The 13,791-nt window shown below is 31.5% G+C and overlaps 1 protein-coding gene across 4 annotated transcripts in view; it reads left to right on the plus strand.

The window, feature by feature from the left end:
- LOC132950081 (voltage-dependent T-type calcium channel subunit alpha-1H-like) overlaps window positions 1-13,791 on the plus strand; it is a 311,428-nt gene that overhangs the window by 256,696 nt on the left and 40,941 nt on the right. For all 4 annotated transcript variants that reach the window (XM_061021301.1, XM_061021304.1, XM_061021302.1 and 1 more), the window contains 4 exons: window positions 3,290-3,544; window positions 3,763-3,993; window positions 5,099-5,250; window positions 6,322-6,534. In XM_061021301.1, coding sequence (XP_060877284.1) covers window positions 3,290-3,544; window positions 3,763-3,993; window positions 5,099-5,250; window positions 6,322-6,534 — 851 coding nt within the window. The remainder of the gene's footprint in view (window positions 1-3,289; window positions 3,545-3,762; window positions 3,994-5,098; window positions 5,251-6,321; window positions 6,535-13,791) is intronic.

Below are 13,791 nucleotides of genomic sequence, written 5' to 3' on the forward strand. Positions count from 1 at the left end.
AAGAAATATGCATAATATGCACACATGTAATTTGTACACCAAACCTGTATACCGTAGCCGTTAAATTGTAGTCTTCGACGAAAATAATAAGCAATAGTGTTTATACCTTTCGCGTTTATTTTAGGAGACAATGTCAAATATTTAATTACAAAATTTTAATGATTTTACTTCTGATTAGAAAAAAAATTCACAATATTATATTGAAATAAAGACGATTAAGTATTAAATGAAAGTATTTGATTTTCAAACACATTTATCCAATACAGTGTTTAAATTTTAAAACACATATACCTACTTTTAAAATACTTAATTTAGAAAGTATATACATTACCATCACTCAAATACTTTACAAGACTGTTAGTATACCATACCTTAGTACACTATTTCTCAGTGTACTACATCTTAGTTCGTCGCAATATTATAAACATAGTATTACTATATTAATTATAATACTCCTCGCACATCGTTAACAATGCACGTGACAACACATAGACATTATAGAATGGATAGGCCATTTGCGATCATCGTACCAGAACGGACATGAAAATATTGAAGTCTTATAACAAATATATTTATGTATAATAATTATATATATATATAATATGATTAGACCTCTGCTGGAATGAGAAGCAATGACGAAAATTGTCTTTCTCTCTTTCCCATTTCGGCACGCTTCCCTCTTAATCGTCAATAATATCATAGCCATTGCCATTATCCATTCTTTAACAATGTCTGTGACGCGACTCAAATCTGTTGAACACCGCCGTGTCCATGTACACCAATTGTAAACCGTAGTTTTATAATATTATAAACTTACTGTACGTCGTGGTACAATATTATGCGCACTGTATACGCATAGAATGTTTTCTTCGGTTCGTCGATGAAACAGTTTTCACGTTTTCGTCGCACAAACGACGCCATGATATAATTATTATATTAATATTATGTTATTGCAAGCACGCTATTATGTATACGCCGTATATTTTATTGTAATCGACCAATGTTTTTTTTTTTTCTTTTTTTTTCTCAGAAATAACCGTGAGTTTTCCAAGGAATTATTAATATATTGCTCACTGAAACCCGGTTAAATATTAAACGCATTATATTTCTGTACTCCAGGGAAATTTATTTTGCTATAGTCGTTAATGTATAATACACGTTTAACATTGTTCGACCGTGAAATAATATTACGGCATATTATGATAATTTTCTATTTAAGGGGTGAAATGTCATTTTAATAGCGAGGAAACAATGTACTTATGTCATTTTTTTCCCCGAATCCATTGATACTTACCTGTATGGCATCAAGAATATTAAAAAAAAAAAACTTTCATCGGAATCTAAATATATTATAATCTGTTATAAGTTTAAAATCCACAAACACTGCATTTAAATAAACGGGACCATCGCCTTCTTTCAATCGCATATTATACAGAGCGATTCAACAAGCATGCTAACCCACCATTTTTTTCTTTTAATGATCAATTTATTCAAATTCTGACTTTTTCGAACATTTAAGTACACTTAAGGACCGTATTATTTTCAACTGTACAGATTTTTTTTAGATCAGGAGGTCCTATGTCGATACAAACTTATTTTTTTCAAATGATAGCCAACCTTTTTTATTGTAAATTGTTATATATCGAATTCAAAATTCAATCAAATAGTTTCTAAGTTACTAAATGTATATACAAAGGATAAATGTCCTTATAAAAATAAAATATAAATTATGATAATAGATTTAGTGTTTATTATACTTGAATGTTAACGAATTATAAACTGTTAGTAGATTAATATTAATTAGGTAGGTAGTGAAATGTACAAATCATCAAAGCCCTCATATATTTTAAACCCATTAACGTGGACCTATTATCCATGGCAAGCAAAGTTTAATAACTCAAAAACTAATCGCTCAAAGATAATAGGTATCTAAGATATTATATAACAGTCATAAAAAATGTCATACAAATTACGATTTGCATTAGAAAAAAACGTTGGTTCTCGTTTTAAAAAAAAGAAGTTAGTATCAACACAACGCATTACTTAAAATGTATAAGAAATCTTAATAATTCAAAATAAAGTTTATTCGGAAGTATATTGTTAAAAGTTCCAACAAGTCGGTATTTGAATACGACTGGCGGCGGCGAATCACTCTGTATATAATTTACAATTTCGTTTAAATATATTATGATTATATTTGTAATTTAGTATACAATACACAATATAAACATTGGCTTCTTAGATGTTGACGAGTGGTGTTTATGGTGGCGGAGACGCGTTCCACGGCTCGTTTAACATTGTTGACTATACGTGCCGAGACCCCTTAAACTCCAACGACTTTACTTGTTACTGTTTGTAACTTTGGCCTAATTGGATAAACTTGGTTTCGACCATCGCCGCCCACCCACGCATCGATATCGTCCGCCGTGTCACAGCAGTACACGTCATAAAATACGATATAATAATATTATAATAAATTATTACTGTGATTATTGAATATCAAAAAATATGCATGCACGATACAATAAAAAAAAAAAAAAAAAACGAGAACGCACGAAACTAATAATATTTGTAACTGTTTTGGCAAACACGAATTTGGTCACAAAATATATACCGTTATTATTGACATTCTATAATAGTGTCATGATTATAATAAGACATTGTATGTACCTACCAATATGTATTAGGTAACTGCAGAAGTTTACCGAATCATTTCGCATGTACGTATTATGTAGAAATGTAGCATGATTGTAGTAGACGTATATTCTCCTAGTACTAATAATTATAATAACACAATTAATACAATATTATATTATTATGACGTGTTCATAATATTATCAGTCTCAAAGTGTTAGACCGCTGACTACATTTTATACTACGCGCCTTCAACTCATATTTCATACAATTACTTAAAACTGTTTGCAATTTTTAATACCTACGCACTTAATGACAATATTAATAATGCATAAATTAGCTCCATAAAATATTGGCCATGGCAGATTTTGACATAAATTATTATTGTTATTATTCTGTTTTTGGTGTGCGTTCCTAAGCCAAAAAACACTATATAAATCATAATAACCGCAGGAGCTCCTCTAATGCAATAACAATAATTCAAAATCATAATTTAAACGTTTTAATATTAGAAAATCGTTTTTGACGAGGACACACTTGCGACCCAGCACTTAAATTATATTATGATATTATTATAATTTATAAAAACGATAATGACTGAAAAGGGTACGTGCTCGTACAATATTACAATAATTGTGATAACCCAATGTTGTAGAACAACGCCGCGGCCGACCCGGACGACCAGGACATGACTTGCCAAGAACTTTTGGCGATCAGCGGCGCCCTGACGGGAGCTCTGCCCACCGGACAATCAGCCCTGACGTCGCTGCTGAAGGCGCTCGGCAAGACTGGGGGTGCCTCCGTGGCGACCATCGTGCAAAACGTGAACCGCACCGCCAACAACAGCAACATCCATAACAACAACAACAGCAGCCACAGGAACAACAATAGGACGAAACGTCACGCGCTCGTGAGTTGATCAAAATATAATATAATATAATCACGAATAACCCGTCCCGATGCGAAACGTTCCGAAACGGTTTGCGAACCCGATCGGAAACGTATCGAAACCACGTGGTAATATTAAAACGTTATGGTGATAACAATAATAATAATTATATCATTATATTTGTCTTTCCCCCCCCCCCCCTCCCTCCCAACCGTAACGACCATCGTCGCCCTGCGCAGATGGACAGGCAATCGGACGGCGAACTGATGATGGACAATGACCATTTGGAGAGTAAAAACAAAGCGTGCCTCACCGATGCCGTGGGTTGCCTGCAGATTTATTGTCTGGTGGGTTGTTCCCTGTTGAGAGAGTGTATAAAGCTCCTTGTCAACCACAGACGATTCCAGCAGTGCATTTTGCTAGCAATACTTATCAACACGCTCAGCATGGGCATAGAGTACCACAATCAGGTAAACGAGGAACAAAACGATTTACCTTCCCGTTATTATTTATTTCTTTCGTTATTTGTTATTTTTTTATTATTATTATTATTTTTTTTTTATCCTCGTCACATTACACGTCATTACACCGCACACGCGTCGAAATGCGAAATTCTTTTGGGCGAATTAAAAAAAAAAAAAAAAAGTCAAAAATCGCTTCCACAATTTTGACGTACGATGTTCGAGTGTATTATATTATTGGTTATTACCTATATTTTAGTTATCGATTTAATATGCACATCGCGGCCTGGTCCTTAAATAAGGAACTTCACGTCGCCTGGTGTGTATAATAAATAACAAAAAAGTACGTCATTAAATATTGTATTATTCTGTGTAGAAAATTACGCTGAATTAAAACAATTGTATTTTTTTTTTATGCATTATACACTTTATTATTTTTAGTTTTTTATTTTACATCAAAAGCAAATTCTTTGCAGACTATAATAATAGTGGGCTTAATTTTTTTCTGTTGCAATATCTTTTTTAATTAATTTTCTGTTCTGTATTTATTATTTTAATAATTTAATTTAATATTAATAACTAAAAGTAAATGCACGAATGAAAAGTTAAAATCTAATAAAAAAATAAAAAAGTAAAAAGAAGTTTTAACAAATTATTCATTATTTATTTTTAGTGTCACGATTAAGCGTGTCAGATCGTCAGATACATATATATATATTAATTAATGATACAAATCGCTAGCTAAAAAAAACACAAACGGCTGTTACTATTATAATAATAATAATAACATATTAAAAGTGCATGGTTTAATAGTTAAAGGTGGTGAAACCAAAAAATGATATGGTTATACTAATATCATTGTACTTGAGAGTCAAGAATTAAGTTAATAATACTATAATAACTATAGGCAATAATAACGATAGACTGAATAATTGCGTCCTATACGCGGAGGTAATGAATTTGTCTACACAGATCGCCGTCATTGAAATATGATGATAATAATAATAATATATTTTGGTCTATAACTACTAGAACTGTTGGCAAAATATGGCAATAATAATCGCACCACTAATTCATTATATTATTGTTATGTTTTATTAAAATGTGATTTTAGCCTACGGAACTCACTGTAATCGTGGAATATAGCAATATTGTTTTTTCTGCGATATTTGCCGCTGAGATGTTTTTGAAGGTAATCGCCGAGGGGCCGTGCGGTTACGTCAGTAACGGTTTCAACGTATTCGATGGAATCATTGTCATATTAAGGTATATTATTCACAGTTCATTAGTTCTTTTCAAAAATAATGTTCATCAATTTATCGAAACGTAATAAGATTAATAGAACTCTATGTCGATTAGTTGCGCAGTGTTCACATTCTAAGAGAAAAAAAATAACAATGGACAAACTGAACTCGTTGTCACAGAAGAAATATAAAGATAATAATTCCAATAATGTCACAGATAGATTTCAATCAAGTCTTTATCTCTCTGTCAAAATGATGACTTTTATTCACGTGTCAAAAACTCAAAGTCGTCGAGACGAACCACGCAGATTGAAATTATTATTTTGTTTGAGCATAATTTTCATCCAATTTTTTTCTTTTTCCGTGTCATTGCATTCGATATTTTTCTTTCATTTGCACGATGTACGTTTTATATACGTAAATTCCAAATAATCCAATGCGCCGACGGTTCAATTCAATAGATCTAGTAGAATAATAGCTGACGCTCTACTGGGCATTGACGATTGTGGTATTAGTAAAAACAACCACGAAACAAGTTTTTATTTTTGTCAAGAAAAAGTTTTCATTTCATCTAATTTGAAAATACCTGTTTCATTTATTTGTATTATTACGTAGGTGCATAGGCAGATATTGGGGGGGGGGACTTGGGGGCTTGAGCCCCCCCTGAATGTAACAAACCACACTAGATGTCAAGAAAAAATTGTGTATTTTAATATACCTATATATACTTGGTGCCTCTGCCAGAATAAAGTAGGAGTACTGAGTAGCCACTAGTTAGTAGGCTGAAGCGTTTAAAAATGTATGTTTACGTTAATGGATAAGACAAAAATGTTAAGCCCCCCACGGATGTGACCAAATATCCGCCTATGCGTAGGTGTTCTTTTTTACTAATTAACTTTATTTATAGAGTAAGCTGAGGGTTGATAGATTCATAAAACATGCATATAAAGTTTGTTCGTAGATCGTGCGAGCAAATTATTCAAATTATTTTGAAATAGACTCAAAACATAAAACTATTTTTAAATAATTGTATTTTTTTTTAACAAATATAAATATTATTTTTTGAACCGTTTTTGAACCGTTTTGTTTTTAGCATAGTGGAATTGACTCAGTCGTTTGAGAACACTAGTGGACAACGAGAAGGCAATTCGGGGCTGAGCGTGCTGAGAACATTTAGGCTATTGAGAATATTGAAACTCGTCCGATTTATGCCGAACCTACGTCGTCAATTGTTCGTCATGCTCCGTACCATGGATAACGTCGCAGTGTTTTTTTCACTCCTAATTTTGTTTATCTTCATATTCAGGTAAAACAATTAATCATTTGACGAAATGTTTTTATTAATAATTGTTATTTAAATATTTAACTAATCAAGTTTGCCGGCATATAATGATACGTAATACACGTATACGATATTGATTGGTTTCGTTGGTTAACCACACGTTTACCACGTAAAAATTAAAAATATTATAAACACCAACTAAAACGTACCGTTGATATAGCTGAATATTATGGGATTAATTCCGAACAATTGCGGAGGTCATTAATTCTATGATAATATATTATACCAGTTTCGTTGAAACAAGAAGGCGCCGCCGACGTCCGACGACGATTAACTCTAAACAGCGAAATAAACGCGGGCGATATTCTGTTTTCGGTTCGTTCGCCGTTTTCTTCCCGCAACATGTTTATCGGTCCGCAAAAGACGCAATTTGATTATAAAAGTCCAAAAATTAACTGTGGGTCGGATTTCCGCAGTGACAGAGGTCGAAACAAAACATCACTACAACCACTACAGGGCAGTTTGTTATTTTTGTCTCGACGAAATCCCTCGTCAAATTCAATTTGTCAGTAGCACATTGTTATCTCGCCACGCTCGCTATACTCTCTACACAATCATGGCAGCGTCTAGCGGAGGGAGGGTGTACCATTTCATATATATTTATTTATCACGCACAGTTCTCTTACCCGTGGGACAATTTGCACAGTGAGAGAGTGAGACAGAGGCAGAGTGCGCGGAAGACGGACAGACAGAGACTGAGAGTGAGGGAGAGAGGGGGAGAGGGGGAGAGGGAGGGGAGAGGGAGGAGAGATAGATAGAGGAGGGGAGAGAGGGACAGAAGATGACTGAGTACAGAGACAGAGAGAACGCGAACCATCTCGCCGTTCTCCTATAAGCAGTTACAGACGGTGTGTGGCCACGTTTTTTCCCCGTTATTTCTCAACGACGTGTTTTGACATAATATTGTGAGACACGCGACGGCTGTGGCGATTTTCGTTTGAGCCATTCGAGCAGGATACGTTCACAGAATAATAATATAGCGTGTTTTATAGATTTTAAAATAATATATTATAATATTATGAGCGCATCGTATTTCAAAAGCGAAACTTTCAAGAGAACACCGCCACCGGCGCCGCGTTCCGCCGAGCTTTCACAATGCCTATTTAATGATGCCGCTGCCATTTTGTTATTGCGGTTTATCATTACCGCAAAACAATATACCGAGACACACTCAAATATGTCACACGCCTAATCCAATTTTCGCAAAGCGCTCCTCGTCGTGTGTCATTGTACGCGCACACACACACACACACACACACCCACCCACCTACCCACACACAACTGATACAATTCACATTACGATAAGACTATACAGGCGTCCAAAGATATGTGCGAAGACGCATCAAAACAAGTTACTACCGTTTTGACAGCGGCATATGATAATATAAATAAGCAAAACCGTATATAGAGAATATGCTCGGCCGCATTTTGTTCTTTGGTTTTACATTTTTGTTTTTTTCAATTTATAATTTATGAAGTTCTTAAGCATCCTCGAGACCATAATATTATGTTACAGTTATAAGATTTTTTTTTATTCCAATTAATGAGTGTTCTGTAAAGCGGTACACACTTATTTTTTTCAAACGAGAACCTAATTTTTTACAGTAAAATATTATGCTGGGACGTTTTTTTTTAATTTATGAAATTTTTAAGCATACTTCAGACCATAATATTATCCTAAAATTATAATTTTTTTGTATTTCATTTGATGAGTGTTCTGTTAAGCGGTACACACTTCTTTATTTTCAAACGAGAAACTATTTTTTTTTTGTTACTGTAAATAGTTATTCAAGTGAATTATTATTTTTTTTTTTTTGAAAACCTCAACGTTACCAAATCTAAATTTGAATGATCAATCAGAATTCGAATAAATATATAAAGAATAAAGAATAATATGAGTGTGAGCATACCATTGTCGAATCATCCATATAACAAAATCATGTGCGTATATATATAGGTACGCACGACTTTTTATTTGTTCGTTATTGTTCGTGTAAGACTTTTCAAATCAAATTTATAGGAAAACCAATCGATAAGTGATGACAAAATCACTGTTACGCGTTATTTACTTATGTTTTACGTAACATTTCATGTTAACAATCGACGCGTTGGTATATTCGCTCTTATATTCGCGTAATTTCATCGAAAATAAAAAAAAACAATAGTGTGCGCGAAACAATACGCAACAACTAAATCAAACGGAAAAAAATAACATTAATTTATTGTTTTGTGTTTACAATACGCGTACAGTACACCGATAAATCAATAAGTTAAATATGTCGATAGTGTTTTTTAATATCGAATCTATGCCCATTGGCTCTAAAAATATCGACACATTTCTAATTTATTAAACTTTTTGCGCAATGTTTATTTCATTTTTTACGTTTTATTTAATCACGGTTTTTTTTTCGTGTCGATATTTAAATAAATAGTTATAAATTTCCGTTTTTTTTTTTTCGTGCATACGGGTAAACACGATAATTATCACAAGATTTCAACAGAAATCGGTTGGATCAAAACTTGGGCTAGTGAAACACAATGGTATGGACTGACGCGTATGGAATTGTAAAATATGATATAATAATTGATACGGACGAAACCAGCAGATAACTCCAGCTAGTGAGTGTGTTCGTGAGTCCAATGTGTTTAGGGTATGAAACACAAAACTCTGATGATATCGAATTTGCGTATGATTAAAAGCAACAAGATTTCATATTGATTTATTACTGCTTATTATAACAAAATATAGCTCATTGAATGTATGCTCGTATTACAAACTATACAAAATATATAAAACTATATTCCTAGGGTCCTGTTAATTACAAATAATAAAAATATATTAAAACATAATTTCCTTTGTTGGATTACATTTTTTGTGTAGAATCAGTTTGTAATTTGTCTTTTCTTTAATTTTTTTTTTCGCGCCAAAAACAAATGATATTTTTTCAACTTTTGAGTTATTCATCACCGGTTTAAAAACTATTAATTTTTTTTTTCGTAATTACTATTTTTATTCATATTGTAACAGTTAAAATATGATAAGTCCATTATTTGTAATATGAATTTAATTCCAACAAGTACCTAACATGAAATATTAATACATAATTACGAATTATTATTTAAATTACATAATAACATTAATAACATAGTACCTAGGTATATAATTGATTAACCTGATTTGATTACTCTCTGTTTAACACAAATTTAATTTATAATATGTAAATAAACATAATTAATAATAATTACCTACCTATGTATTATGAATATAAATAGGTACAAAACATATTTTAGTTTACAGTTAAGTACTCTTAGACTTACTTACCAATACGACCAAAAAAATAAACTGTTAGATAAAATATACTTTTAACTATTTACTAACTAAATTAAAACAAAACATTAATAACCAATGTTGGATGAATTAATTTATTAGTTATTACCATATTGGCGTATTAGTCGTATTACCAATAACTCTATCCTTTTTATTGATACTTAAATGTACTTTGCTATTTGTTTGCTATATATAAATTTAACATTTCTGTTTTCTAAATCATAAATGTGGTTGCCCAACTATTTAAAAATATCCTTTTAAAACCATATTATTGTGGTATTAAGTGCCAAACAATCAATTAGGAAATCACCTCAAATAACTCTTAGAAATTTAAACTCAGAACTCCAATCGAGGTAAGATTTGAGTTGTCCTTTTAGCTTTTCTCATTTAGTTCAGCAGAAATGTAGTCAAATACATTTAACTGGAGAATTCAACAGCCTCGCAATCACAATAAACTCAACAGTCGGCTAAAATGTAAATTGATTAATGTTTGTCCAATCAGAAATCAATGCTGTGGTACTTGTTGGAAGCTAGTAGGGTTTAGTCATGGTAGTATTGGGATTAATCTCGACTTGTATACCGCCTTTGTACTAATTTCCTTTAACCCAGGCCCGTTTTCTTCAAACAAAAAACTTAAATCGATAACAACTTTTACAGTTGTTTTAACCATCACTTATATGTTTTTCAGCATTTTTTTGTTGTTAAAATACAAAATCAAAGTATGTAAACATAATATAATAAACTACCCTCATATTTTTAGTAAGGAAATCCATAAGTCTAAATTATTTTATAAGTTTAATTACTACACTGTAATTGTATAGTTATTCAGGATATTATAGGCATACAAATTAAATACATTAATATATAAATACATCTTGCTAAAGAAAAATAACGAAGGTTTTCATGATTATTAACTGCCTGTTTGCAATATCTTATTATGCAATTTACTTATCAAGTAAGTTTAGTATACCTCTTTAACCTCAAAGAGCACTCGTTTTCAACATTTTCATACTTGAATTATTAAAGATTTATTTTTTCAAGATATTGACAAAATAAACGATATACAAAAAAAAATTAAATTATGACATATGAGATGAGAGACAAGATCATCCAGTCATAGACACCGACATGTTTCTTCTCTTGTTTAGAATGTACAGATTTTACAATGAAGTGTTCATTCTCTAACACAATTTTTCTAGAAAATAAAAAGTTTCGATCTTGAATATCGAGTGTGATGTATACTAGAAAAATGAATATAGTTAGTACTGGAGGGAGGGAGGGGGGGTGTCAAGTATAACCTAACCTAAAATTAGAATTTTAACAAAAGTCGCCATAATTCGCGAAAACTTGATAATTATTTTGTAGATAGTTAAAATTCATAACATTCAATAATTATTAAAATAATTGTTTATAATTCATATGTTGATGATATTTTATATTCAAAGGAACACTGAACTCCTACTACACAACAGCTGAGAAATTTCACTGGGTTTTTTTTAATTTACCAGTAAACTTACCGCACCGGTCTTACATTATTAATTATCATAATGATTTATATTTTCCATTAAACTTAAAATAAAAAATATATAAAAATGTTAATTATATCTTTATAGTATAAAATTTAAATTTCCGAAATAGTTTTACACGGGATGCCACTACCATACACAGTTCAATGAATTTAATATCCTAATGTTTCCATGATAAATATCATCGTCTGGATTAAATACAACGAACGAAAAGCAATATATATATATTATTTAAAAATGTTGCCTTTCAAGTGGTATTTGTAAAGTTTGAATTAAACATAACCAAACAAAGAGATAAAATCTGTTTTGTCTCATGTCCGTGTGAACACAATAAAGTTTAGTGTATACACCGTACAGCTGAGATTGCATACTAAGCTTCCATAATATTTCAGTTATGTCCCGTCACGGGAATGACTGGATACAATATGTATATATTATTGTATACATTTTTGTTTTAATTAACCGTTATATGAATTCAGATTAGAATTATTAACAATTAATATTTTTGTAGTATACTGGGCATGAACTTATTCGGATGTAAATTCTGTAGCCGAAAGAATGATGGAACAGGGGATGATGTAGCGTGCGACAGAAAGAATTTTGACTCGTTGTTGTGGGCGTTAGTCACTGTGTTTCAGGTACCTGGAAAGATTTCCGGTTATTTAAAATGTATTAAATCTTCCTCTCAAGTTTTCTCTCTGTCTTCCTGGTAAAATTGCAGCACGCGACATAATATACAAAACATTTTTACAGTAAACCCGTTTGTGCAAAACGAAAATAAACGAGGGAAATATTATTAATTTCCCGTGAAAATGAAACACGAATATTTCATTTCGGTAATTGAATACGCTGAATAAAAGTACATAAATATATAAACAACGGAGCGTGGTTACCGGATATCCAAAATACAACGTTTTAAAAATAAATATCGCACGGAAAACAATTATTTTACTATTCGGAATATATTTGCGCCCGACCCGTTTTTTTTATTTACGCTGAAGACGACGCAAGATTAAATAAAATTTCTAATTATTATCAACGACAAGCACATAAAAAGCATTAGGTGATAATGATAAAAAAAAAAAAAACCCCATTATCAGATGACAGTGTCAGACATGGCGTTAAAAAACTCATTCGATAACATTAATGTTTAAATTATTATAAAATGGCAAGAGAAAAAAAAAATGTATATCTATCTATAATATAATCGATGGAATTGTGTTCTTAGAGTCTATAAAATAATATGATATAGTTTATAATTTATCAAATACGTGAAAAAAATAAATGAAATATGTACTTACAAGTATATTATATTGCGATACCGGCTTTCTGCAGTCCACACATTCGATTGGTTCGTGTTGTAATGGGATTAATACTCTTCTTAAATTTTTCCTATTTCCGGATTCGTATTACGTTCGATTATAAAAAAAAAAAAATGTTTGGAATAAATTAATGTAATATTATTTTACTACACGATTCATTATAATTTATAACTATAAACTAAATTTCAACAGAAAATTACTCGTTTTTTTCACCGGCAGTTTCTGCAGTACAACGAGCAGACGTTCTGAAACTTTGCCGTAAACGTACGATGACGGAGGTAAATGTTTAATGATAGCTTTTCTAGACGTACATTTTATTGTTTCTGATTAATATTATGGTGAATAATACATTAAGCTCCGGACGGTCTCGGGAAATAATGTTTTGTAATCTAATCTCGAGATTCCGTAAAAAAAAAAAAACATAAACCGTAACGAACTAGCATTAGAAGAAATTGAAAACTACCGTCGTAAAGTACATAAATATGGTGCCCGCGGGAATTCTGGAAACCATTCCGTTATGCTTTTGGTTTTAGTCTAAGGCTCTGTCTTTAGAATCCCGGTGGACAATATTATGCTCAATCAATTACATCGCATTAATATTAATATAATGGCGCGGACAAAACGACGCGAAATTCAAATTATTTCATACATAATATTGTGTAGGTAAGTAATGGTTGCGAGAACAATAATATAATTATCGTAATATTATTAATAACGGCCGTAATATTATACAATTGTTATTTTCATTTAATTTTGCACAAACGAGGTTCTTACGTAAAGTGTTGATAGTGTACATTTTAGCTGCATTGTGCATTTTCAGCCATTAACTTATAACATTGTTTAAAATTAATCTACATATACCTATTATATAATAATATAATATATATATACACACAACATATAATATTAAAATATATGAGTCGAATCAAGATTAACTCTTTTTTTTTCTTATTTATAATTTGTATACATTCTTTTTTCTAACCTAACGCTTTGGCTTTGCACCATATTTTAAATAGGATTTCGAGATTTTTAATTCTAACAGCTA

Source organism: Metopolophium dirhodum, chromosome 8 (genome assembly GCF_019925205.1).
Source record: "Metopolophium dirhodum isolate CAU chromosome 8, ASM1992520v1, whole genome shotgun sequence".
In the NCBI taxonomy this organism is placed as follows: domain Eukaryota; kingdom Metazoa; phylum Arthropoda; class Insecta; order Hemiptera; family Aphididae; genus Metopolophium; species Metopolophium dirhodum.